General features: G+C 45.3%; 1 protein-coding gene across 3 annotated transcripts in view; it reads left to right on the top strand.

Moving 5' to 3' along the window:
• Positions 1–25,485, top strand: part of PHKA1 (phosphorylase kinase regulatory subunit alpha 1) — a 1,293,387-nt gene that overhangs the window by 1,006,925 nt on the left and 260,977 nt on the right. For 2 of the 3 annotated variants that reach the window (XM_086942008.1, XM_086942010.1), the window contains exon 28: positions 12,347–12,385. The exons of the other annotated variant lie outside the window; for it this stretch is intronic. In XM_086942008.1, the coding sequence (XP_086798134.1) occupies positions 12,347–12,385 (39 nt within the window). The remainder of the gene's footprint in view (positions 1–12,346; positions 12,386–25,485) is intronic. 3 annotated transcript variants of the gene reach the window in all.

Genomic DNA, 25,485 nt, shown 5'->3' with positions numbered 1-25,485 from the left:
TTTGCGAGTTGTTTTTCTTCGAAGAAGTCCTTTGAATCACGAGGTAAGGTGACTCCTCTACTTTGTGATAATGCGCCTGGGCATTGACTCTGATTGTTCGTTTGTTTTCTTTCCTCCATCTGGTTCGGACGTGTATATCGGCTTTCTGGTTCGAGACCGTCTTCCACTCGACAAAAGCTCCATAGAGTAATCCGCTGATGGAACAGACTCTGCTTCAATTCTGCCCTTGGTGCCGTTATAAATATCCGCACACTGACCTTCACAAAGTCTGTAATCTGTGCCTCTCCCCGAAGCATAGAGAAGAGGATTGTGATGCCTGTCGGTCGTTTCAATCCAAGAAGACCTTACGGGACCGTCTGGCTCGACGTAGGGAAATGCAGAGGCAGAGTATTGAAGACCCTTCTAACATCTTTGGAGAACAAGATATTGAACCGGAAGACATGGAGGCTTTGTCAGCTAAAGAAGAAGAGACTTTCTCTGTTCAAAGCTCAGCTTCCGAATTCGAACTGTCCCATGATGTCCAGCTCGTCAAGGTGCTGTGAGTACCCAACCCCCGTTCCAGACACAAAAGTCTGCTTCCGCCAGACAAAAGGATTCTGGGCCACCACAGTCATTCGTCCACAGTAGATATCGAGATCCTGCTTCAAACAACCCGCCCTCCGGCTCGGCACAGAAAGCACAAGCAAAGCCTTCCGGCTTCAGCTCAAGCCGAGATATCACATGTTCGGCTCCTAAACCTTAGGTTCCAAAGAACAAGAAAGAGAAGCCTGATTCAACTCTAAATATTTCAGCACCGAAACTCAAATCTGCTCCTCCAGTTCACCTGAAGCCGATTCTTGAACAATGCAAGAGAGACTGGATACAAAACAGAAACAAATCCATATTCTTCCAGAGCCTGGGCGCATCGTACCAAAACTTGCGCTACAACCATCCTCCAAAAGAAAGATTACTTTTCTATAGGGCACTGGATATAAAATTCCTCTAAAGAAGAAAACAGACATTGCTACAAGCCCCTTCCACACTATGCCTCATTCCCCTCCACCCCCATCTTCACCTGTGCCTTTAATACCTTATTCACCAGGAAAACCTTTAAGCATCACACCTCAGGGTTCTCTTGACACAGACCCAGATGCTGATGTCTGGGATGAGTTATGAAGCACCACCAGACAGACAAATGGCATGACTACAATGTAGACCCTCCAGTTGACACAGATCCTAATCTTTTTCCTGTAAAGCCCTCACATACTGGTGACACATTCTCATATCAGGAATTAATAGCCAGGGCAGCTACATACCATGGAGTCACCTTAAATAGAGAAGCCTTAGAGGAGGACTTTCTATTTGAATCATTAGGGGTTACTCATAAAACTTCATAGTCTTTCCCAATGTTAAATGGTATGATACAACATGTAGAGGATATTTTTAAGGGCCCTGCATGCGCAGGCATTGTAACACTTAGGGTTGAAAAAAAGTATAAACCAACACCATCTGACCCAATTTCTATTAGGGGTGAGTTTACACCAGATTCTTTGGTAGTGTGTAATGCCTGTTAAAGAGCAAATTCACAAACATCAGCTGATGCACCACCTCCAGACAAAGAATGTAGTAGTAGTAAAGCTTTATTTCGATATAGAAACATATCATAAAAGCAAAACATGACAGCATAAAAACAATAGTCGAAACAAAGCAATTTACAATTCATATTACCGTTAAAACATTCATATTTACACGAGAGAAACTTAAAATTTATACAAAATGAAAAGGGACTCTCTACTGTATCATCAGTTGTTTAGCAGATCTTATGCGCCAAGCCCAGCCTAGGAATTTAGCCAAACAAATAGCAAAAAAGGGTCTTGTATCTGAGAGCAGTATTCTTATAGCTTCCAGATGTGAGCGAGTTCCCAGGCTCCTACAAAGAGGCTTCAACCACCTCCGTCTAGGGGCCATATAAACTTGACACTCAAATAAAAAGTGTGCAACAGATTCAATTTTTAGCTCGCAGAATGGGCAATGCGGTACAGTTTGCAATGGTGGTTTCCAGGTAGAGGTAAACTGACATAAAGGTGGGACCCCAACCCTGAATTTAAAATATAATGCCCTGTCATGTGAACTGTGAATCAAATCCAAGTATGGTTCTCTGGAGGGGATATCTTTAACCATTAAGAAATTGGCAACAGATTTTGGGTGATTTGATTTACCAAGTCTCTCATTATCCACCCAAGACCAGTAAGCCTTCTTCAGTTCTTGTTTGGGAGGTGCTGTTTTATTTTCCCACGCAGCTCCTAAACCGAGCTTGTACAATGCCCTCTTAACCTCTCTGAGCCAGGCGATCTTATGCCAGCCAGGTAAGGACAGTACATCTTTTAGGGCGTCTGCATAACTGTGGAGCTCGGGGACGTTCCAGATTCTAGACCATAGTAGTAAGGGGCGTAATTTAGCTTGCTCGCAGATTGGGCGAGTACCTGCGTCAAGCAAGATGGGGATTGTGGGGGTGCTCTGGGGTAGCCTCATCAGATCTTTATGAAATTTATTTTCTAGGTGGGCCAAAGTATCCACTCTCTGGGTACCCCAAAGTTCTGCACCATACAGTGCTGCACTCACAACCCTACCCCTGTAAATATCAAGAAGTGCCCCAATAGGTTTTATGGAGGAAGCACGCTGCTCTTTAAGTAAAGCACCAACAACCCTCTTATGGGTTAGAAACACTTTTTGGTGATGGGCCTTCCAGCTCATACTATCACAAAGACGTATGCCTAGATAGTCAAATTCTCTGACCCGTTCTAATGTAACAGAGTCAAGAGTGGGGGGGTTTAACAGATTTCTTAGGGGGGTTGAGGACAAGAAATTTGGTCTTGCCAATATTTATGGCCAGTCCCTTGGTGTCACAGAAGGCCTTAAAGCTGGAAAGTAGTGACTGTATGCCTGCAGGTGATTTCGAAATCAGGAGGGTGTCATCCGCAAACAGGAGCGTCGGGATTTTCCTTCCAGCCAGGGATGGTGCATCTGCAGGATGTTGAAGAAGGTGCTCCACCACTCCATTGACGTAAAGCGAAAACAGAGTGGGGGCAAGCACACACCCCTGGCGGACGCCCCTGTCTACTGGAATACACGGAGTTTTTTCGCCCTGGGCACCCCATCTGATTTGGACAAAGTTGTTTTCATGAAATGTTATCAGCAAGGCCAACAGGTAGGGAGGTAGACCTAACTCGTCGAGGACCTTCCACAATAACGCTCTTGGAACCAGGTCGAAGGCTGTTTTTAAGTCTATGAAGACTAAGTATAAACTGCCCCTCCTAGCACCACTACCTTCCAATAGAGCATTAAAAGGCGGAATGTCTGCTCGACGGTGCCTGTCCCTGATCTAAAACCCGCTTGGAAATCAGACAATATCTGATTTTCTTCCACCCACTCCAGAATCCTGCCCAATACCACTTTCCCCGCTACCTTTTGCGTTGAATCTAGCAAACTGATGGGGCGGTAATTAGCTGGGTCTTCCCTGCTACCTTTCTTGAAAATGGGGACTACTTCAGCCCCCCTCCAAGAGTCCGGGAAAGACCCCCCCCAACATAACCTCATTAAGAAGAGCAGCAATTAATCTGCTCCAGAATGGGGGATTATTTTTTATCAGGTCGCCTGGGATCCCATCAGGGCCTGCCGCTTTGTTAGAAACAGTACACCTGATTGCCTTCTCTACTTCCAAGGTGGTGAATGGGACTTCATTTGGTGGGAGATCTGTGGAGCTGAGCCTTGGGAGCGGGTCTGGTTTCAAAGGCCCTGTATGGGCCGAATACAATTTCGAAAAGTGGGCAAACCAGGCAACACCAGGGATATTACAAGTCAGTTGTTGATCAATGGGCTTGTCTCTCGATCTTAGCAAGTCCCAAAACCCCTTAGCATCTTTCCTTGTGCTCGCCTCCGTTAGGTCGCGCCAAAAATTGAAATCATATGTCCGCTTAGCCTCAATCACAGTTTTCCTATAAAGTTGCCTTGCAGACCTGATGGTAGCAAGGTCTTTACCTTTTACTGCAGCAACAAGATTACCCTTAGCAAGTCGGCATTTGGCTGTGAACCACTTTTCACTTGTTCTCAAGGTCCCCTTTGAAGCAGTTCTGGAGCTGGGTTTGGGAATGATGAACAGCCCACTTAGTGCCGTTACAGTCTCCGTAAATAACGATAAAAACATCTTACTATCGCTATTAGTGCTGTCAAGCCTAGATTCAGCCTTTAATAAGATGGTTTCGGCATGTGACATCCTAACCTCATCCGCTGAGACTCTTGCCCATTTAAGACGTCTGCCACAGTTTGAGGGAAGAATCTCATGTGAAGCTTTCCATAACTGGTTGGTAGTTTCTTGAGACCCAGATTGCCAGGGGGCAGAGATAGTTAAAGCGAGAGGGTTGTGGTCACTGTCACAGGTCTCTATAACCTCCATGTCGTGGTGGTATGGCCAGAGGTTATAGTTGAGCATAACAAAGTCAATTCTGGATGAGTGGCCTGTCCTATTGTATGTATGGGCACCCATGAGATCTGATTTGGAACGCCCATTCGTTGCTCTCAAGTTATACTCCATGCAAAGAGCATTTATGTCGATCGCCTTTTGTGTCCATTTAGGGATCGGTTCAAGGTTCAAAGTAGGGATGCCCCTCCTGTTGTCCTCCTCGTTGGTGTCCAGAATGTCTTCATTGGCTAGAGGCTCAAAACAGCAGTTAAAATCGCCTGCCAGCAGGACGAGAGAGTTAGCGTCACAGGCAGACAGGTTGTTACTTAAGCCTAAAGAGTTTAGACATCCTCCGTTCCTGTTGCCCCTTAGGTAAATATTAAATAGTTCTAGTTTCCTTCCTCCTTTATAATGCAGTGTTAGCCATTGAAGGTCAGGTGTTTCGGTGGTCCTTTGTGAAACACTGAGGTCTAGTGCAATGTTGATCCAGATAAGAAGACCGCTGGATGGACGTCCTTTAGAACCTTGGTGACATACAGCCGGTTCATAGAAGGTCGAAAACCCCACTCTGTGTCTAGGTTCCTGGCACCATGTTTCCTGTAGCAAGCAAATGTCATAGGGTGCCAGGAAAGTATTCCATTCCGGGTTGTCAAAGTTACGTGCAAGGCCAGCCACATTCCAGCATAAGACCCTCAATGAAGAATCGCCTGGAGAGGCAGCACTAACAGGCAGGTCGATCTCCATGGGATTAGATTGTACAGGAAGTGGGGAGATCAAACAGGGGCTATCTGGCCTCGTTTCCACTCTTTTGTGATCTAAAAGAGCCATTTTGGTTGGTTCCATGGCCCGGGGCAGGACAGTCAGAAGCCCGGCTTGGCTTGTTGGAGGGCCGTTGGTTGGATTTCCGACTATGTCTGTAACCTGTGGAGACGATACTTTTACTAGTTGTGGGCATACTGGGAACATAAAAAGTCAATCGACCTCCTCCAGGCCTCCATATCTATTGTAGGTTGAAAGGCCATTCCAGTGCAAGAGAGTATTCTTTTGCCTCGTGGGGTGGGCGTTCCATGGATTGTGCTGCACCAAGGACCAGTTATCCACTTGGGTATGCACTTGGCGTGGGGGATAGAAATAGGATAGCGGCCTTGGTATAACTAAGGAGTCTTCGCTAGTTGGCCAGGAACAGATATGGTGCGCCGTGTGTGGGTCTTCGAAAGTTACAACTACACAGTCCCCTTGCTTAGATTTCTTGGTTGGGCCCACCCAGGGTATTCTACGGACCATCATCACCCGGCTTCTGTTGCCATTGGGAATCGGTCTATTGACGTTAAGCCAGTGCATAATTTTGTTTTTCAATGACCAGTGGTTTTCGTGTTTGTCAGTGCCGATCACAGGGACGCCTGTCAACACGACCACGTAGTCATTGGCCTCTGGAGGGAGATCTATATAACCTCCTCTAAAATTTTCTTTTGGACGAGAACCCTGAGTTTCGGCAGAATGGGGTCTGGGGGGTGCTACCAGGTTTGGATTTGCTTTTTCAGGCTTAGAGTTCCGTGTAGGAATTTGCGGTTTGGTGGCCTGAGGTTTAGCGGTTATGGAAACTTGGTCCACAGCCACAGTCCTCGGCTTAGGAACAGGCCTTACAGCAACAGGTACTGGTGGGGGGTGCTGCTCAGCTTGTGAAACAGGTGCTGACGAATGTGGGTCAGATAAGGACACGCCCTGACAAAGAATGAATTAATAGATGCCTCAGGCAAAAGAGTGGCTGCTCAAACAACCAATCACTGGCATCTAACCAACACAGAGCCCACTAGAACAAAATGAAAGAATTAATCCAATACCTCCATTAGGCGCATACGAAAAAAGGAAAGAGATTAGTGCAGGAGGGAAAATTAATCTCCAACTCTTCCATCTGGTGTGTCCTAGATGCTGCTGATACCACCAGAAAGGTCAACACCAGCATCCTCCTCAGAAGACACCCATGACTGCATATCTCTGCTTTTAAACCAGAAGTCCAACAGACAATATTAAATGCTCATTTTCACAAAGAATATCTTTTTGGATTACAAGTGGACGAAACATTAGAAAAGATGAAAAAAGATACTGAAGTAGCTAAATCTATGGGAGCACTTTAGACACCCTCTAATAAGTTTTTTCAGTCGCTCATTCTATAGTGGAGGTTCAAAAACTACATCCACAAATGCCTCTGTATCTTCATACAGGTCCCAAACTCAATCCTCCCCCTCTAGAGGATATTCCAGAAGAGGATATAGGGGTAACAACTCTAGAGGTAGAGGCACATCTCCCCTCCCCATCATCCAACAAGCAGTGACTTCATTGCAATTTACTCTGATCATCGTACACCTGTCAGGGGACGTCTACAACAGTTTCTTCTCGGCTGGCAATCCATAACATCAGACAAGTGGGTGTTAAATATTATCCAACATGGTTGTTGCCTGAAGCTCACCAGCAATTCTCCCAATATCCCACCTCTCACCCAAAGGCTCTCTTTGGCACACCAACAACTGCTCAAACAGTAAGTACAAGCTCTTTTAACAAAAGAAGCTATAGAATCAGTTCCAATAAAACATCAAGGGTAAGGGGTTTACTCCCTTTACTTCCTAATCCCCAAAAAGGATGGTTCTCTATGGCTAATTTTAGATCTCAGGCCTTTAAACCTCTACATACTATCAGAGCACTTCCATATGGTTACACTTAAACAAGTGCTTCCATTCTTACAGCAAGGCAACTTTGTCAGCACTAGACTTAAAGGGTGCATATTTTCACATCAGCACATCGCAAGTATCTCAGATTTGTAAATGCAGGAAAGCATTGCCAATTCTAAGTACTCCCATTCTGAGTTACTACTGCACCCAGAGTATTCACCAAATGCTTTACAGTGTTACCAGCTCATCTAAGACGACAACAAATTCATATCTTCCCATATCTAGACAATTGGCTTATCAAAGCCAACACATACCACAGATGTCAACAATTACCATAAATCTTCTACATCAGCTGGGATTCACAGTCATAACCCACAAATCCCATCTTCAGCCATCACAGGCACAGCCCTATCTAGGAGCTATGCTCAACACTCAAACAGGTCAAGTCTATCTAAATGCAGCCATGATTCGAAATTTTAAAACCCTGCTACCAGAATTCCAAAGCAATCAGTATCTAACAGTCAAAACAGTCAGAACTTTCATGCAACTACTAGGGATGATGGCGTCATGCATTGCCATAGTGCCTCATTCAAGATTAAACGTGCGTCATCTACAGGAATGCTTAGCATGTCAATGGAATCAATCACCGGGTCAACTACAAGATCTAGTGTTGGTAGACTGTTTATTTGTGCAGTGATGGAGCACACAAAACTTATCAAAGGGGCGACCCTTTGTCGACCCTGTACAACAGAACGTTCTAACAGAAGGCACATCCCTCTCAGGGCGGGGTGCCCACTTACAATACCTAGAGCTTCAACTTGTTCACCCAGCACTCAAAGCATTTCTACCTCACCTTATAGGACAATATGACAGCCATGTACTATGTACAAAAACAGTGGGTACACACTCTCTACAGTGATTACACCTCTCACAGACCATTTGGCGTTGGGCAATACATCACAAAATACAACTGGTAGCAGACTGGGACAGACAACAATTTTGCTGCCCTCCTCAGGATTCGACAAGTCCACGAGTAGGAACTCCACCCTTAAGCCCTCCTCCCATACTTCCACAGGTGGGGATTTCCACAAATAGATCTCCTTACAACAAAACACAAAATGCCCAAACTTCGCATTCCAGGTTCCCACACCCTCTATCCAAAGCCAATGTCCTGTGGATGAATTAGTCAGGAATATTTGCCTATGCTTTTCGGCCTCTCCCTCTACTTCCATTTCTGGTTCGGAAGGACAGGCAGACGTCTGTTAGTCTCATTCTAGTGGCTTCTACATGGGCTCATTAACCATGGTTCACCACACTACTAGAACTTTCAGTAGTTCCACACAAGAAGCTTCACCTCACCCCAAACCTTCTTACTCAGAACCGTGGTGAAACCAGACGTCCAAACCTCTAAGGAGTTCAACCAGGCGATTTGGCTCCTGAAGTCATAGAGTTTGAATATCTAAATCTATCACTAGATTACATGGCCATTCCTAAGGAAGCGCGTAAAACTACCAATAGAGCGTACTGCGCAGATCAGTGAAAAGTTTTGTTATCTACTGTAATAACCAAACAGTTGACTCACTAGATGCATCTGTACAAAACATTATTTATCTCTTTCATCTACAACATTCAGCCTTGCCTATACCTCTATACATCTACACCTGGCAGCTGTGGGACCCAGCGTCGCGGGTCTGGGGGCCAGCAGGCACGCCAGTACGCCAGTGCCCCCTCTGTAGCAGCCTCCAAACCTTCCTAGTCTGACCTTTCAGGGCCACCAGTTGCCAGTGGGCGGCAGGATTCACCATCACCTTCCCCACTGGCACCATCACCTTCCCCACTGGCACAGCAGATAGTCCGAAGGGGCTACTCCCTTGCCTTCAAGACTATCCCCCTCTTCATGCCACCAACATTCCATCACATGTCAGTTTATGTATGTATGTGTGTTCTTATATAGCGCTCGACTTACCCTAGGGCATCTCGGCGATTGCATTGGGAACTCGTCCTGGCTTTTCCCTGTGAGATAACCCGTACTGGGTATCCCCAATGTGAAAGCCAGGCATCCCGCCGCGGGGGGCCGTTGTGGAGATTAAGCAAGCTATTGCCCAGAGTTGCAGAGTGTGAGCCCGTGATTCGAGCAGGCACCGAAGCGAGAATTATCGAGTCCGTGGACAATTGGGCTCAGGACCCTGCCGCGTCGGGAATTGAACCCTGGTCCGGGGTCTGACCTCTGCTTCAGGGTATGCCTCCTCTAACCAGTGAGCCACACTTCTCACTTCTCACACTTCTCCACAGTGGATCATTTGGCCCATCTCCGTCAGGAAGTTACAGCCCTTTTGGCCAAAGGGCTATCAAACGAGTCCCTCTACCAGAAGTTTGTTGTGATTGCTACTCCCAATACATCCTGGTACCCAAGAAGTACAAAGGCCTTTGTCCTATCTTAGACCTCAGGGACATCAACCAATTTCTCCGGAAGGAGAAGTTCAAAATGTTGACTGTGGCTTAGGTTCTGCCTGCCCTCGACCCTGGAGACTGGATGGTAGCGTTGGACTTGAATGACACCTATTTTCACATCCCAATTCTGCCAGCCCACAGGCGTTACCTATGGTTCACAGTAGGCCACAAGCATTTCCAGTGTACCATGCTCCCATTTTGGCCTTACCAGCGCCTCTCGGGTGTTCACAAAAGGGATGGCGGTGGTCGCAGCTCATCTGCGCAGATTAGGGGTATCAGTCTTCCCCTATCCCGACGACTGGCCGTTAAAGGCGAGCTCGCCCCAGCCTGTCGTCTCCCACCCCCAGACTACAGTGGACCTCCTGCATTCACTGGGGTTCACTATCAACCTGCCGAAGTCGTACCCGATTCCCTCTCAGTAGCTCCTTTTCATCGGAGCGGTTCTTGAGACAACGCAGTTTCGGGCTTATCCTCCCGGCCAGCAAGTCCGGGATATTCAGGCTATGATTACAATGTTTTAGCCTGTATCCTGGGTTTCGGTTAGAATGACCATGAGGCTGCTGGGCGTCATGGCCTGCTTCATCCTGCTGGTGGATCATTCCAGGTGGCATATGCAGGCTCTGCAGTGGGACCTGAAGTTCTAGTGGGCACAGCATCAGGGGAATCTTTCCCATTGCTTCCAAATCTCGGTGGGCACTGCACCCCATTTGCAGTGGTGGCTAACGAACCAGGATTGGGTCAACAGCAAATCCCTCTTCCTTCCCCAACCAGAGTTCACAGTGGTGATAGATGCGTCATTTCTGGGATGGGGCTTTCCACATGGGAGAGGCGGAGCTCAGAGGCCTCTGGTCTCCGACATAGTCTGAGCTTTACAACAACCTTCTGGAGCTCTGGGCAATTCGTCTTGCACTGTAGGCATTCCTTCCCTCTGTCAGGGGAGGAGTAGCGCAGGTGTTCACGGACAACACCACCGCCATGTGGTACTGCAACAAACAGTAGATACTGCAACGTCATCCTGGTGATCATGACGCCGACAACTAACACAGAGTCGACTGATGTCACCTACCGACACTGAGGGTTACTGCTGAAGAAAAATTCTCTGGATCCAGTCTGATGCCTGGGGGTAATTCTAAGGTAAGGAATCTATAATTAATATATGTCTCTTACAAATAAATTGTTACCGAAGGTATGTAACTTGTTCGTATGGATGTGTCAGCACCCTATCAAGCTAATGTAGGACAGGCAGTGCTAAGAATTTTCAGACAACTTCAACCCCCACTGGTGAGCCACTGCTTTGGGACAGTACAGCTATACAGTCTATGCAAAGCATGTGTATCTACAACGCACATGCCTCGAATGGATTGTTATATACCCTGTAAGCATCTGTTCTTGGCATGTAGAGCTGTAGATTCGTATGTGCCCTCCCTCCACCCTGGACACCTATGGTTGTTGCAGTTTCTATTTACATTCCACATGCATAGACATCTCTGTACTTAAACTTACTCCATTCTCACCCTGTTGCGGGAAAATAATCTAACATTGTAGTCGCAGCCCATGTGCATTATCTCCGAGAGGAGGACTCACCTTACCTTGTGACTAGAAAGACTTCTTCGAAGAAAAGCATGGGCCACCCAAGAGTGACCAAGCTGCTTCTGGGCGGGCACCCAGGCTCCTGCTGTTTGTAATCGATGTGCTTAAGGTCCAGCCGTTTCACATGCTTCACGTTCCTTAACCGCATGTGCGCTAGCGGGTCTTCCCGCTGCGCGCTGAAGATTCGAAATTCGCGGTTTACGTGACAAAGCCAGCTCGTCATGCGCGCAGCGCAGGTAACGCCCATGACGAGCTGGCTTTGTCATCCGCATCGAAGGGGTTAAGTACGTGGTAACGTGCATGACAGACCTCTAAGAGTAGAATTTGTCAGTGAGCGTTCATTTTAGGTTCCGTATTGTTTTTCCAGGACCCCAGCCAGTTGGTCGTGCAGTGAAGCCTATAGATTTATATTCCTAGGGATATGCTTTTCTTGTGTTTTTTTGTGTATTGTGTCAAGGATATTTCTCTAAACCATAATGAATGCATTTGTTTTTCTGTGTATCAGCGTGTTTATTGTGCCACATACATGCACAGAAATTAAAACAAGCTTTTATTATACCAGGCATGTTGTTTGGTTGCTACCTTGTGCTGTCCAGTACTGTGGCATCAGCGTTCTGAAGCTCTGGGTTATTTATGGTCAAGTATTTACTAATTTATGAAGCACACTGATGCCCTGCTTGGTATCATAATCTCAGCCATGTCTGGGGGTCTGCAAGGTCAGTCTATGGGCAGTGCATCTTGAGGCCCATTCACAAAGACATTTAGGAGTCAGTGAAGTAGTTAGTACCCTTGCTGTGCCGCTCTCACAAATCCCTTGGCGAATCGGCCCTGAAATGCCCAGCTCCCTATTTGTGTAAGCGCACAGAGTGCACAATCCTTTCTGTTTGTATTAAGGGTTGGAACCTGAAAGAGCAGATTGTCCTTCCTTCCTTTCTATTAAGTAGAGCATTCTCTCCGAGACTAGCAATCCAGTTTAGAATCATGGGTGTTTCACAGTTCAATCCTAGCGTTTGCGTGTGTGCGCGCGTGTGCATGCGCGCGCTGCTCAGCAGCTCATACGTTTTAAAGTGCTGATACGAGTATGATGAGAACAGGTTTAGAGCCAGGGAATATTTATTGTTATTTTTAGCACAAAAAGCCTCCCATAAACTTTTCTGCTCTAGATGCATTCATGTGTTGTTGACCTCTCTTTATTTTTCAGCTGGACCTGCGTAGAAAGTCTCTCAGTACTGAGAGTCAGGTGACATTCCATACTTTACTTACTTCTAATCCAATAACGAGCAGTCTGCTTGCCCTGAGAGCTTCACAGCATGCAGTGATTTTAAAAAACTGGAAAAGCTAGAAGGGAACATACATAATCCTGGCATTACCATTTGGGTTCTAATTGGTTCGCCTCGTTAATCTGAATCACCAATAAGTGCTGCTTTGCTGTGGTGACTGCTGACGAGCCCCTAAAGTCATGGCTTGCTTTGGTCACCAAGATACATGTTGAGCATGTGTGATTGGGGCTGACTCGCTTTGCTCTCTAATTCTCAATACATATCATGTTTATTTCTGCTTCCAAAGTTAATACATGCCTACTTACGTTGGTTGATGTTTATTTGTGATCCATAATATTTTCTGTAACCGCAACACCAAAAGTGGAGGAGTCTAACTTGAAGGCAGTACGTAAATGGATACAAACAGCATAATAAAGTTATGTCCCTTCAACATTTGCCCTCTATATTTGTTTTAAAGTCTGAATGCTGGAGGCATTTCTCTACCATCCAGGAGAGTTTGCGAACCAGGGAAATAACTTTTCAGTACTACTGTAGCTTTTGACCTTTCATAGGTATGCAGGCTTTGGAAGTCACGGTCATCATTCTAAGAGTCATTTCTATATTTTCACTTCAGTTTCCAAAACGTTAACATGTTAACCCGTCCGCATCGTTTGGGCCTTTTCGGCAGCAGCTAAGGACCAGATGTGGCATAAGCCCCCTGCCTAATGGGCATCTTAGATTTGTTTAATGCACATCGAGTAAGACAGTTCTGAGCTCGACCCTGTTCTCAGGTGGACAGTTGTTTTGATGATTAATCTTTGTGAAACAGTTTTACCCAGAAAATGTTTTGCAGTGATAGCTTTGGCAGCATGTGTATTGTGAAGGCGGTCCTGTTTGTTCCTTTAGACTGCAAAGCGTTCTAGTTTGTCTTTTCCGATGTCTACACATTTTCAGCATTGCAGCAAAGAAAATCATAACCCTATTTACAGAGTAGGACACCCCAAACAAACAAATGTGTGCGCTGGACCCTCATGTGCCAGTGCTGTGCCTTTAACCTTTTTTGGTGTGTGAACGCTTAATGCAGTTGGACAGTATTCAAATAATGTATAGTGATGTTGGCATATGCTCTACATCCAAGATTTTCCACTCGAGAAACATAAAGGACTGGATAAGAAGACCTGTTTTCTTTTTAAGGCAGTCACTTACCTCCAGAGGGACGTTACAATCCGATTATGTTTTCTTTAAATTCGAAGGGGGATTGGCAACACTCCGCAGGAATCGTCAAACGATCAATACAGTTGGAATCACTTAATTTGAACAGACTATTATCTGTTGTTGAGATACTTACAAAAGGCCCCATACCGTAATCATTTACTATTATGAAACAATTTTTGCTAGCACCTCTAACCACGGAGTCATCTTCTAATGCATACTTCTAACTGCTGATTTTTCACCATTTGAATATACCCCAGGTGTTAGACTGAATACCACAACATATCAATCACTACTTATGCACAGAAGAAGGTGGTCTCTTGCAGTGTTGTTCCACTCTGGAAGTGATCGGTGAAGTCACATACAAGTGCCATCCAGACACGCTGATGTCTGTTTTTTTCTTTCTGCGCTTCCGATGCTGATCCAGAGCTACTCCCCCGTCTTTGACAAGACACTTTACTACTACGTTTTCACTTAAATCAAGTGTGCAAGGGGAAATGTCACTTTCTATGATTACAACTTTCAAGCTGTGTCTGACATAGATCCCGACGAGGTCTGCCTTTGCTGGATGGGGTCAGAGCACAACTCCAAGGCCTGCAAAGACTGCGCACACATGAACTTGAGGGCAATACCAGACCATAATGTAAAACTCGGTCTCCAAACCCCTGAGCACTCCACTCCGTGATTGATCGAAGTTGAAAGGATAGAACCGTCGTTCCCACAGCAGAGCTTCTCATAGTCAAAGTCAGCGAGTAAGTCAAAGGAAGAACATAAGAAAGCAAGCGATTTTCCTTGTGGGGGCAAAACCTGGCAGGATCTTTAAATGCCAGTGACAACCCTTAGTGGATCACGAATGGCAATTACATGGAAGTGGTGCAGTGCATCTTTCAAGAATGGGTATAACCCTAGCTCGATCTTTTTGCCACTGCAGAAAACGTGCAATGTCAGTAGTTTTGCGCGTTGGAGTTGCCAAGAGGCCTCCCTCTCTCGCACATTCCTTCTGCAGCAGAGTTTGGGGCTTCTGTATGCCTTTCCACCTCTTCCTCTCCTGCTCCGAGTTCCGAAAAAGATTAGAAACAACCGGGCCCAAGGCATCCTCGTGGCACCAGGTTGGGTGAGGAGGGAGTGGTACTCAGAACGCCTGAGAATGGGCATCTGTGTTCCGATCAAGCCATTGATTTTGGAGCATCTTCTCTTGCAGCAATAAGACAGTCTGCATCTACATCTCTATGCTTGTTGGTTAAGAGGCAGCATTTGATGGCATTCTGCCTCCCTCCTTAGGTCATCAATGTCATCTTGGCGCCCCTCAACCAAATCGCTGTGCATCAGCCATTGAGAGAAACCTGTGGCTTGGTGTGGCACCCCTCATATTGACCCAGTACAAAATAAACTGTCTAAATTGTTTCTGTTTTTATCCCTGGCCCAACTAGGACTTGCTTTGGGCACTGTTAAGGATTATTTGTCAGCTATGTCTACTTTTTTGCAGTTGCTGGATCAGCCCTTTTATTTAAATCACCTGTTGCGATGCATTTCTTAAAACGGTTACAACATTTCGCATTCAAAGCCTTTTGTGATATCACAATGCGACTTGAACTTCGTCCTCGTTTTTTTGTGTCCTCCCTTTGAGCCAAATGCACAGCTGCCTGTTAGAGCTCCTAACTTTGCATTTTCGACTCAACAGTTTAGGGAGCTCCTGTGCTTTGTTTTAACCTGCCGTATACTTCATTCTTCCCCGACAAGCTAGTGCTGAGGACCAGAACTACAGAAAGTGGTCACACTATTTTATAAGGTGAAGAATCTTTGATTTGAAGTATCTATCAGAATAACAAGTTACTTATCTTTGGTAACTCACTTTCTAGTGGGAACTCAATCAGTCAATCTGGATTTGTAGAGCGCGGCTAATCATCCATGAGGGAATCAAATCTTACATGTTCAATCTAATTTGTTTATCTGAAAGAGACACATTCGTGATAGATTCCTTACCTTAGAATGACCCCAGGCGTCAGACTGGATCCGGAAAGTTTTTGCTTAGCAGTACCCCTGCGAGTCAGTAGGTGGCGTCATGTGGCTCCGCGTCCGTCACTGGCGTCGTCAGCGCCGAGACGACGTCACGGAGGGTTCTTAGGCGCCACCCATGCGCGCTGACGTCAGTTCTTACTTTTTCCGCGCCGAAAGCGCATATCCGGATTGAGCACGTACCTCTGTCATTTTTTTACTACTCTTTTGAGACTTTTTGTCTTCTCCTTTTGTCTCCTGGTGCACGTAGGGATGCCCGGCTTTAAGTCTTGTGGGTCGTGCTCCCGTAACATGTCTATGGCGGACTCCCACGATATGTGCCTCTACTGCCTGGAGACCGATCATGACTACAGGGACTATCGAGACTGTCGAGCCATGGACCCGAAGGCCTTGCGGGAGCGGCGTCGGAAGTTGCTGGAGGTTCGGCATTCCTCTCACTGCCGTTCTGGGTCTAGGGGCTGCTTGCCGGACCGGAGCCTTCGCTCCTCCGGCTCTAAGTCTTCGCCTTCGGATTCCGGTAAGCTGTAGTGTAGTTCCTATTTTCCCTATAGGCCCTGCGCATTGGAATAACATAAACAGTAGTATAGACGTAGAAGTGCGGTCTTCCAGGTCTCTACTGACTATCCTAAACTTAATTGGGTTTGTACCAACTAGCTCAGAGGTCACTGGTAACTTTCTTGACTGAATAGGAAGTGATCAGCTTCCCTGGTACAGACAAGAAGGGATTCAGTTTTCCAAAAACTGCATAAACATGACAACTTTGCTCCTTAGAATAAGAGTCAATCTCTAGAGTCGTGTGAAACAATAGACAGTTATTTTACTCAGTCAGTTGTGCAGATTACTTTCACCAAGATGCAGAGAATAGAGAGACGGGCGTTTTCAATAAAAGGTATTATTTATTGAACAGTCTTTCTTCTCATGCAAGAGAAATGAATTGCCACAGTTGCAAGACTAGTTATTATAAAAAGTGCGTACAGTAAAATGAGGATTGCAAAATAATACTGTAAAAGCATTGATATGGTTTCTTAGCAATACAATGGTTAAAATGAATAAAATATATACATTCATATATACATTAGGCTAACGTACTCAACTGGTGCTTCTAACTACGCCTACCCCAGTGTACCTGACCTAAGCCTAATACTTGGGAGGGAGTAAGTAAGTAGCAGTTTTAGTTAAGTTGGTTTTGCCAAGGTTTGCTTCAAGAATTCTCTCTAAGGGTTTAGTCAACACCATACCTCTGAAATAGAATGTTGGAGGTCTTGTATCTCCTTCCAGAGACTCGATATCCCAGTCAATCGCAAGAGTAGGCTGGAAACGCCGGAGCTGGATTTTCTCGGCAGGAGAAAAGACAGCGTCTCTCTCAGCGCGTCAAGGAGGAGGAGGGGCAGCGTCCGTGGGCTGCTTGCATCTGCTGGGCTCTGCAAGGGACATCTGTTCTGCTCCTGTATTCACCACACCATCGCTATCATCGATGTCGCCGCATTTGCTTAAGGTAACGTTGGTAATATTTATACCTGAAAGGTGCCTTGTTTGACGTAAGTTTTTGGACATAAGACGTCAATAAAGATGTCCCTAGGAAGTGATCGTCCTTTCAGTGCTCATTAGAGTTCTATTACTAATCAAAACATAGCAAGCGGGGCTTTCCCAGGTTGCTGAGTTTTATCTTGTTGAAGAACTCGGAGTGTAATCTAGGAATCTAAGATAGTGGCTTCTGCTGTGTCATCTACTGTAATGAGCTGCAGAGGCGAGTTTCAGAAATGTGGCTGAAATATGGCTCTGATCGTGTATGCCATTATAGGGGTATGAATGGATTATAGCCTTATAGGGGCATAAGGTCACAGTATTGATCGGGGTCCTAGATTAGAACACGACACCCACTCCACAAATTTATGTCCATCAAATTACTAAGAACTAAAGCAATAAGATGCATGTGTAACATTGCCCACCCCAAAATACATATTTGCATTTGAAATGGCGTATTTTGAAATACATGAAAATATAGGTACTGTACGTCTTTAAGCATAGAAATCATTCAAAAATTATAGCATATGTAATCAGTGAACAATTTTGCGAAAAAATTACACATGAAATATCTCTTTATACAGAAAAGAAGGGCGAGATTATTTCATCACATATAAAAGCATTTGCTGTAACATGTGCTAGAGGCTGATGTAAAGTTATTATGTCTCTAGATCTACCTAAAAATAGAAGTTCTCTTCTTTATGAATAGTTCTACTTTAAGCAAAGAATTTCGTGCCAGAAAAAAGGTAAATATTTTGGAAAATAGTTCAATTAAAAAAATAATTTCTCGGTGAACTGGGGAGTAGAGTTCCAACGCTTTTCAGTAGTTTTTGTTGATCAAAACTGAAGGGCAAATTCAGAGTTCATGGGAACGCTGTGTGTCGGAAAGCTTTTCAAAATTATTGTTTCTGTTCACGGGAGAACATCATATCAGACAGGCTCTCAAAGAATTGGTCTACAAAATCAGGTGACAGTTCGACCAAGTTCGATAATGCTGTAACTTGGCAGGTGTGAGAACGATTGCGATCATCGGTGTCTGGATCAGCAATGCTCACAGAAGGTTGTACCTGGGTGATGTTGCTTTTATTTCTCGCTCCACTGTCACCACCTAGTCGTAGCACAGGAGTCTCAACGAATGCCGTCATCAGGATTGGTAGCCGCTGGGGACAACACAATGCGTGAGCCGTTACAGGACTTAGCAAAGTTTCGATATCCATTGGTACTGTGGATGGAAGTGCAAGACAGGTGTCTTACACGCATTCTTCTCCGCATAACATACATCGAAGCACAGGTAAGATGCAGGTCTGACATATAGGTCTGATTGAAAGAAACCAGGTCATGTTCAGATCTCTCAGCCTGGCCAATCCAAGGACTCTAGTTATGTGGTCCCGGTAGCGTTTTGCTAGGATCGTTTCTTCCATCCCTGCCGGAGTCATGTCTGTGTTTTGGCTTGCCATATCGGAGCAGGAGGGTCAAAAATAAAATGCCTGCTACCAGTCCCAAAATCAGGGGTATGCCGCCAAAAACTGAATGGACAAAATTAGGAATGATTCCTAGAATTGCTTTGAATGGTGTTAACAGTCCCGAAAAAATGGTCTTAAATATGCCTGGGATGCCTATGGCACTTGACATATTTAGAATTTGGCTAAGCATTTCTGTCAAATGCACGGGGCAATTTGTTGACAAAAGGTCATGAATCTCTGATGTTGTCCTTGCAACTTGGAGATCATACGTTTCTTTTGATGACGTGATGGGCACTGTTGTCTGCAAAAGCACAGACTTAATTCTGCTTAAAGTATCAATTCATATAGAAGAGACATTCAAACGAGGCCATATGGGAGTCTCGGAGTCTCCAGGGCTGTTTGGAAACAATGCTTGCATACAGCATTTGACCATGGAAGTTACGCTTACGAGATATGCTTTCCCTGGCAAAAGGCCACAACAGCTGTGATCCGTTATTAGAATGTAACTCCCGTTCGAGAGTTGCTTAAAGAAAGGCTCTATCTGCGTTGCAGGTGTGACATGTTGGTGGCATGAAAGGTTGTTTGAATTTCCTTCACAGGCCCCGTGTAAATTAATACCTTGGCACAAAAGTATACCGCTTAGTGAATGTTTGCAGTTTTCACCACTAAGAAATAGATTTTTGTTGCTGTCACTATAGCATGTGTGTGTGTATGGTAATTTCCATGCTGACTTAATGTACCCTTTACCCAATCGTTCATACTGGCCAGTCGGTATGTATTCAAGGCAATTTTTAAATCGGAATTGTGATAATCCAGTGTATTATCCATTCAATAACAAGACTTTCTGACATTGTCAATGGTAATCTCTCAAGTTTTTCGATGCTCAGGATTGTATAGTCTGCTCCTTTCTGTGCCAAGCTGATTTGTTTATCAGTAAGGTTAGTTTGGATCCTTGCCCTGCCAAAATCCTGGCGAAAATGGCGGATATTGTAAATCCTTTGGCAAACCCGCTTTTGAATCTATCTTTGAGTCAAGGGGTGGTCCCGCAGGCGTGGAAGCAGGCAATGGTCATTCCCCTTCTTAAAAAGCCTGGCCTTGCCCTAGGGGATCTCTCCAATTATAGGCCTATCTCGCTTCTTCCCGCACTGGCTAAGATCTTGGAGAAACACGTACATATCGTGCTCTCCAATTATTTGGAGTCCCACGATCTTCTACATTCCTTCCAATCTAGCTTCCGCCCCAATTTAAGCACTGAGACGGCATTGCTGGAGGTGTCTGAGGCCATTAAAGAGTCGCTGGATTCGGGAGGCAAAGTCATGCTCGTCATGCTTGATCTGTCGGCGGCTTTCGACACCGTCCCCCATGAGGGTCTCCTCGCCAGACTTTATGAGATCGGTCTGAGGGGGACGGTGCTCAGCTGGTTTAGATCCTTCTTAGCTGACCGCCGACAAAAGGTCTGGGCCTCCTCGAGCTCCGCCGAGATGCCGCCATTGGGAGTCGGAGTCCCTCAGGGCTCCGTGTTGAGCCCGACTCTCTTTAACACCTTGAGTGCTACAGGCAATTCCCGCTGGGTGCTGAACTCTCTGAATTCCCATTGTTCATGACAAAGCCAGCTCGTCATAAGCACAGCGCAGGTAAAGCCCATGACGAGCTGGCTTTGTCATCAGCAGCGAAGGGGTTAACATCTTTATGACCCCTCTGGCGACATTGGTGGAGTCTTTCGGAGCCCAGATCGTATCTTACGCCGACGATACCCAGCTCCTCTTTTCATGTCAGAAAGGAGAAGATTTCGACGGAGAGAGTTTCCGTGAGTGCCTTGGGGCTGTTTTTAAATGGTTCCAGCTAAACAGCCTCAAGTGCAACTCAGATAAATCCGAGATACTCTTCTTCGGTTGCTTATCTGACCCAGAGTGGCATGAATGGTGGCCTGCTGACATGTTCCCTCCAGCACACTCGTCCCAGATAGCTAAGAATCTGGGAGTTAAGATCGACAATGGGCTGACATTAAAATCCCAGGTTCTGGCTCTCTCGGGAACCTGCTTTGGTCTCCTCAAAATGCTCCGGAAGTTCTTCCCCCTGCTCTCGGAAGAGCACAGGAGGACTACGGTCCAGGCATTAATTGGCTCAAGATTGGATTATTCCAACATCCTTTATCTTGGCCTGCCTGAGTATCTCCTGCAACGCTTGCAGGTGGTGCAGAACGCGGCCGCGCGGGCTATCTTTGGCCTCCACAGACGTGCCAGAGTATCCAGCCTATTGCAGTCGCTCCATTGGCTGCCCATCCGGAAGCGGATAGAGTTTAAGGCCTTGACACTAGCCCATAAGGCCCTGCATGCCACGGGAGCTCAGTATCTTCAAAGGAGACTTGCCTTTTACCATCCGGCTTGCTCTCTGAGGTCTGAGTCTCTGTTTTTAGCCGAGGTTCCCTGAGTAAAAAAGGCTCGCATTGGAGGCCACTCTTTCAGGCTGCGAGCTCCGCAGCTCTGGAACTTCCTTCCACTGTCACTGCTCAGTACATCCAATCTACTGGGCTTCAGGATGGGCCTTAAAACTTGGCTCTTTGCCCGATAGTGTTCTTTCTCTCCAGTGCTGGATCTCTCTACTCATTGCAGTAGTTCTGTCCTATGTTGTTGATGTCTGTCTTTTCTGGTCACTAATTAAAGCGCCGGGACACTCCTTTGGAGTAGCCGAGCGCTATAAAAGACCAACCTAACATCTAACATCTATGGAACATGGAATGGCTGTGACATTTACTGTTGATAGTTCTCTTTTCATCATGTGGGATGATCTGTGTGGTTTTAGGACTAAGTTGATGTTCTGACTTGCTGTGTCCATCGGACTGTATTTTCCCTCAATGAATTTTCCCAAACAAAGTACCATGATGAGCCAAAGCAGGAGGAAAAATACACCTAGTCCAAACCAGAACTCTAACCATGGAGAGATAAGGTAAATTTCCTTGAGTTGATGAAAAAGTTCTGTTGCTTTTTCTTTAAAAGTCTTTGTTTCTGGCATCACTTTGGGGTCGTTTTGATCTTCAGAAAAGGTATCGAAGTTGATGAAGTAGCGAGAGGCAGTTCTGTCAATTGTTGGAATTGTTTTCTCAATTTGTCTTTCGTTAGCACATTCTGATGCCACATCATTGTAGACTGGTGTTTCATGACAAACTGTTTCAATCTGTGTTCCAAGTGGCACGAGTTCCATGGCATTATTGCATAGTCCCTCTCTGTGCACTGCAGGCTTATCGAATGTGATTAGTCTTTCAGTTTGAACCTCTTGGATTGTTGTAAATTTGGGTATTCTGTTGTTTCTTGGGAGTCCACTTGGCCTACTGTTGATTATAGGCCACATGATTGTGGTTTTACCAGGTCGATTGATACAACTCTGTTCTCCTTTTTACCAGCAAGGGGCGGTAGTACTACTGATCTTGTTCCTTTGATTGCTAAGACAGGTACTGCTTTTCTGTAAGAAGGCCCAAATTCCTTCTTCACCGCTATTTTCTCTCTGACTAGATCCCCAATCTTTGGAATCCAGACAGGCCTTGCTGGGGCTGGTGGTGCCTCGTCAGTGGTAGTTGGCTGTTGCTTTAACTTTATGTTGCTTAAGGATTTTCTTGTTTCATTCAAGTCCTGTAAAACAGCCAAACGATCTTTGATGTCAACGTCTTTAATCTTATCTTCTACCACTGATACCTGACTATCTAAGTCCTGAATGTGCATTCTAGTTCCGAACAATAGTTAGTATGGGCTGAAACCTTTTAGAGAATTTCTTGGCAAATTGTTTAGACTGAGTTGGACACTTATTAAATGTTTGACCCACCCATCACCCGAACCTAATACCTTCGCTGTTATAGATTGCTTTATGTCCCGGTTTTTTCTTTCCACTACACTGTTACCTTCGGGGTGTGATGGACAAGAGTATCGCAACCCAACGCCCATACTGGCCATAGCCTCCTTATAAGGAGGATATCTTCAGCAACTAAAGCCCTCAATGTACTACATTGGCTGCCTATAACCAAAAGGGTCCTCCACAAAGTATTGACAATCACCTTTCGCGCGGTGCATAATTCAGGCCCAATGTACCTGAGAAAAAAATTTGTCAAATACTGTCCAAACCGCACACTACGGTCTTCAAATGCTAATCTCTTGACCATTCCAGGTTTCAGACTCAAGACCCGCGGGGGTAAATCCTTAGCGGTATTGGGTGCCAAGGCATGGAATGCGCTCCCCACCCCATTAAGAGCCCTGGACAAGGAATCTGATTTCCGTAAACAACTGAAAACGTGGATTTACAACCTTCCAGACTCAATGGCCAGAGCACTAGTATGACTCCGGTCTCAGTCTCCTTAAGCAGTAAGGCAACTTTTTTCACCTGGTTGACCCTTTAATGGTGCCGAGATGCTCCCTGGAGCGATTGCTAGCGCGGTATAAATGGACCTTACATTTACATTTACATAAGCTCGAGAGCTGAAAGCAGGACCCTGGTCAGAATAGAACATGGCAATTGCGTATGTGCCGATAAAGACTCGCAGATCTTTTATAACAGTTTTGGCGTCAACCGAGCGCTGGGGCCACATTTTTTAAGTGTATATCCTATTTTACACCTTTTGAGCACTGCAACATCAGTCCCCCAGGGTTTGATATTTACATATCATAACTTGAGAAGCAAGACCCCAGTTAGACCCTACTGCCCGGCGGTGGAGCTCCTCCCAATATCAGGACCCCCGACCGTGACAGTTGATGGGCTATCCCAGCAATGGCCTTGGTGGAATCCCAAATGATGAAGGGCGGTTCCGTGTGGTGACTGATGCGCATCCCTCCTTGATAACTGTAGGGATGACTCTTTTTTCTTTAATACATTTGGTTTGAAGCTGTTTCTTTTGGGTACACTGTGAGAACACACTGTGCGCTAGACCCTCCAATATATTGGTAGTGATATGCGTATAGATCGCCTTATGCTTTCTATTAGGGTTCCTGACACTACGCTAGCCGGTTCTCCACTGCGATCTCTGTTGCAGTCTTCACAATTTTTTGCAAAATAATGAATATCTACGCTCATCCCCGGCCACCAGTACTCTGATTGTAATTCTTTCAGAGAGTCCCTGATTGTTTGGTGTCTCAGACCCAACCCCATATGTGCTTCCTGTGTGAGGAAACCTCTCCGGTTCGTGTTTGGAATTACCCTATCCCCCACTCCAGGGATTCGAGCAAAAGGAACGGAGTTTGCATCAATTACGTATGCATAATTGAGTGGATAGTTCACGGGTAGTGCTGCACAGCTGCCCTTTGAGGACGTTTTTACTGCCAGCATTGTTTCCCAGTCTATGTATTTTTCTGAACGCTTTTTTGTGGCTACGGAAGCCGGTTTAGTTGCTTCCGCTGTGGCTGTATTAGCCAATGAATTCCCTGCAACGTGAATGCCATCACGTTGATGACACAGAGTGTGTATCACGTGAGTCTTTTGTAGTTCTTTCTGTAACAGAACTACCTTTTTCCAAAGCATTTTATGCTTGATTGTGGCACCTGTGTCATCTTTGTAATCATTTTGAACCCAGCTCTGTAACTTGTTGTTGTAAGAGTTGACACAAAAATGCGAATCGCACACGATTAGTGTCGGGAATTCATGTTCGGCATTTTCAAGCGCCATCTTTAAAGATCTTATTTCAGCTCGCTGAGCCGAACAGTTTCTCACTGATTCAGTTTTTGTTATTTTCGGTCTGAATTTACCGCACAGCCAGCGACCTTTACCAATCGCGCAGGCTGCATCGTAGGATTTGTTCTCTACGTTGTAGTGCTGTACAAATCTGTCTGTGTACATTATACAGGAGTATTGTTGGAGAGGCAGAATTTCGATTGGCAGAGGATATTCTTGTTCATATTTTAAATCATTCAGTTTTTCGAATTGCGGAGCAAAATAGTATTTCAAGTCGTCCGCAGCAAGAGAATTTACATACTGTATCCATTTCGGATCCAGTGACACTGTAGGCAGGTTTACTGGGCTGAATAGCGCCTCGAAGGTGGATTCCGCTGTGAGGACATTGATCCTTTTGCCGTGTGCTTGTTCTCGTTCATTAGCTATTGCAGTTAGTACTGCTTTCACAGTATTTTCTGTGAGACTGAATGTTTTTTCTGCTTGTGTGTACAAGTGAGATTTGTAAGCTATTGGTACCTTTTCTCCCTCATTAGAGGTCAGGTACATGAATCCGCATCTTCCTGGGATGACTCGGATTACAAGGTTGCGTGTGTTATCGCGTGTTTCTAATTTAGTTTTAGCTAACATGTCTGTTTGCAATGATCTCAAAATTTCTGTGTGTTTTTGAGTCCAGTTGATTGGTTTAAAATCAGGTTTAATTAATTCGTAGAGAGGTTTAACCCTCTCCGCATAATTTAGAATGTAAGTTCTTCCGAAATTCAGGAAGCCTAGAATCGATTGTAAGTTCTTCAGCGTTTTCGGTGCTTGGAGTACAGCGCACATCTCTAAGAAGTTGTCCGCTAGGCTTTTTCCTTCACTTGATAATTCATATCCTAAAAATAATACTGTCAGATGGGCAATTCTTGACTTTTTAAATTTGAATTTGTAACCCTCTGCTGCGAAACCTAGTATTATGGAGTTCACTCTTTTCAAGTGAGTCTCCAAGTCCTCGTCTGTTATATAGATGTCATCGACATAAGATAATGCCTCATCATCATATATTTGTAGTAACTCTGTTACTCTGGCTGAGAATAGTCCTGGGCTGTTCTTGAATCCCTGTGGGAGCCTACAGAAATTTTTCTGCGACCCCATTACTGAGAAAGCGGTCAAGTATCTGCTTTCTGGTGTAATATTTTGACAAAAGAAACCATTAGATATATCTAATGTCGTTTTTATAT

The sequence above is a fragment of the Lissotriton vulgaris genome, chromosome 10 (genome assembly GCF_964263255.1).
Source record: "Lissotriton vulgaris chromosome 10, aLisVul1.2, whole genome shotgun sequence".
Classification (NCBI taxonomy): Eukaryota; Metazoa; Chordata; class Amphibia; order Caudata; family Salamandridae; genus Lissotriton; species Lissotriton vulgaris.
The sequence above is the reverse complement of the archived record's forward strand: the minus strand, read 5'-3'. Positions and strand labels throughout refer to the sequence as shown.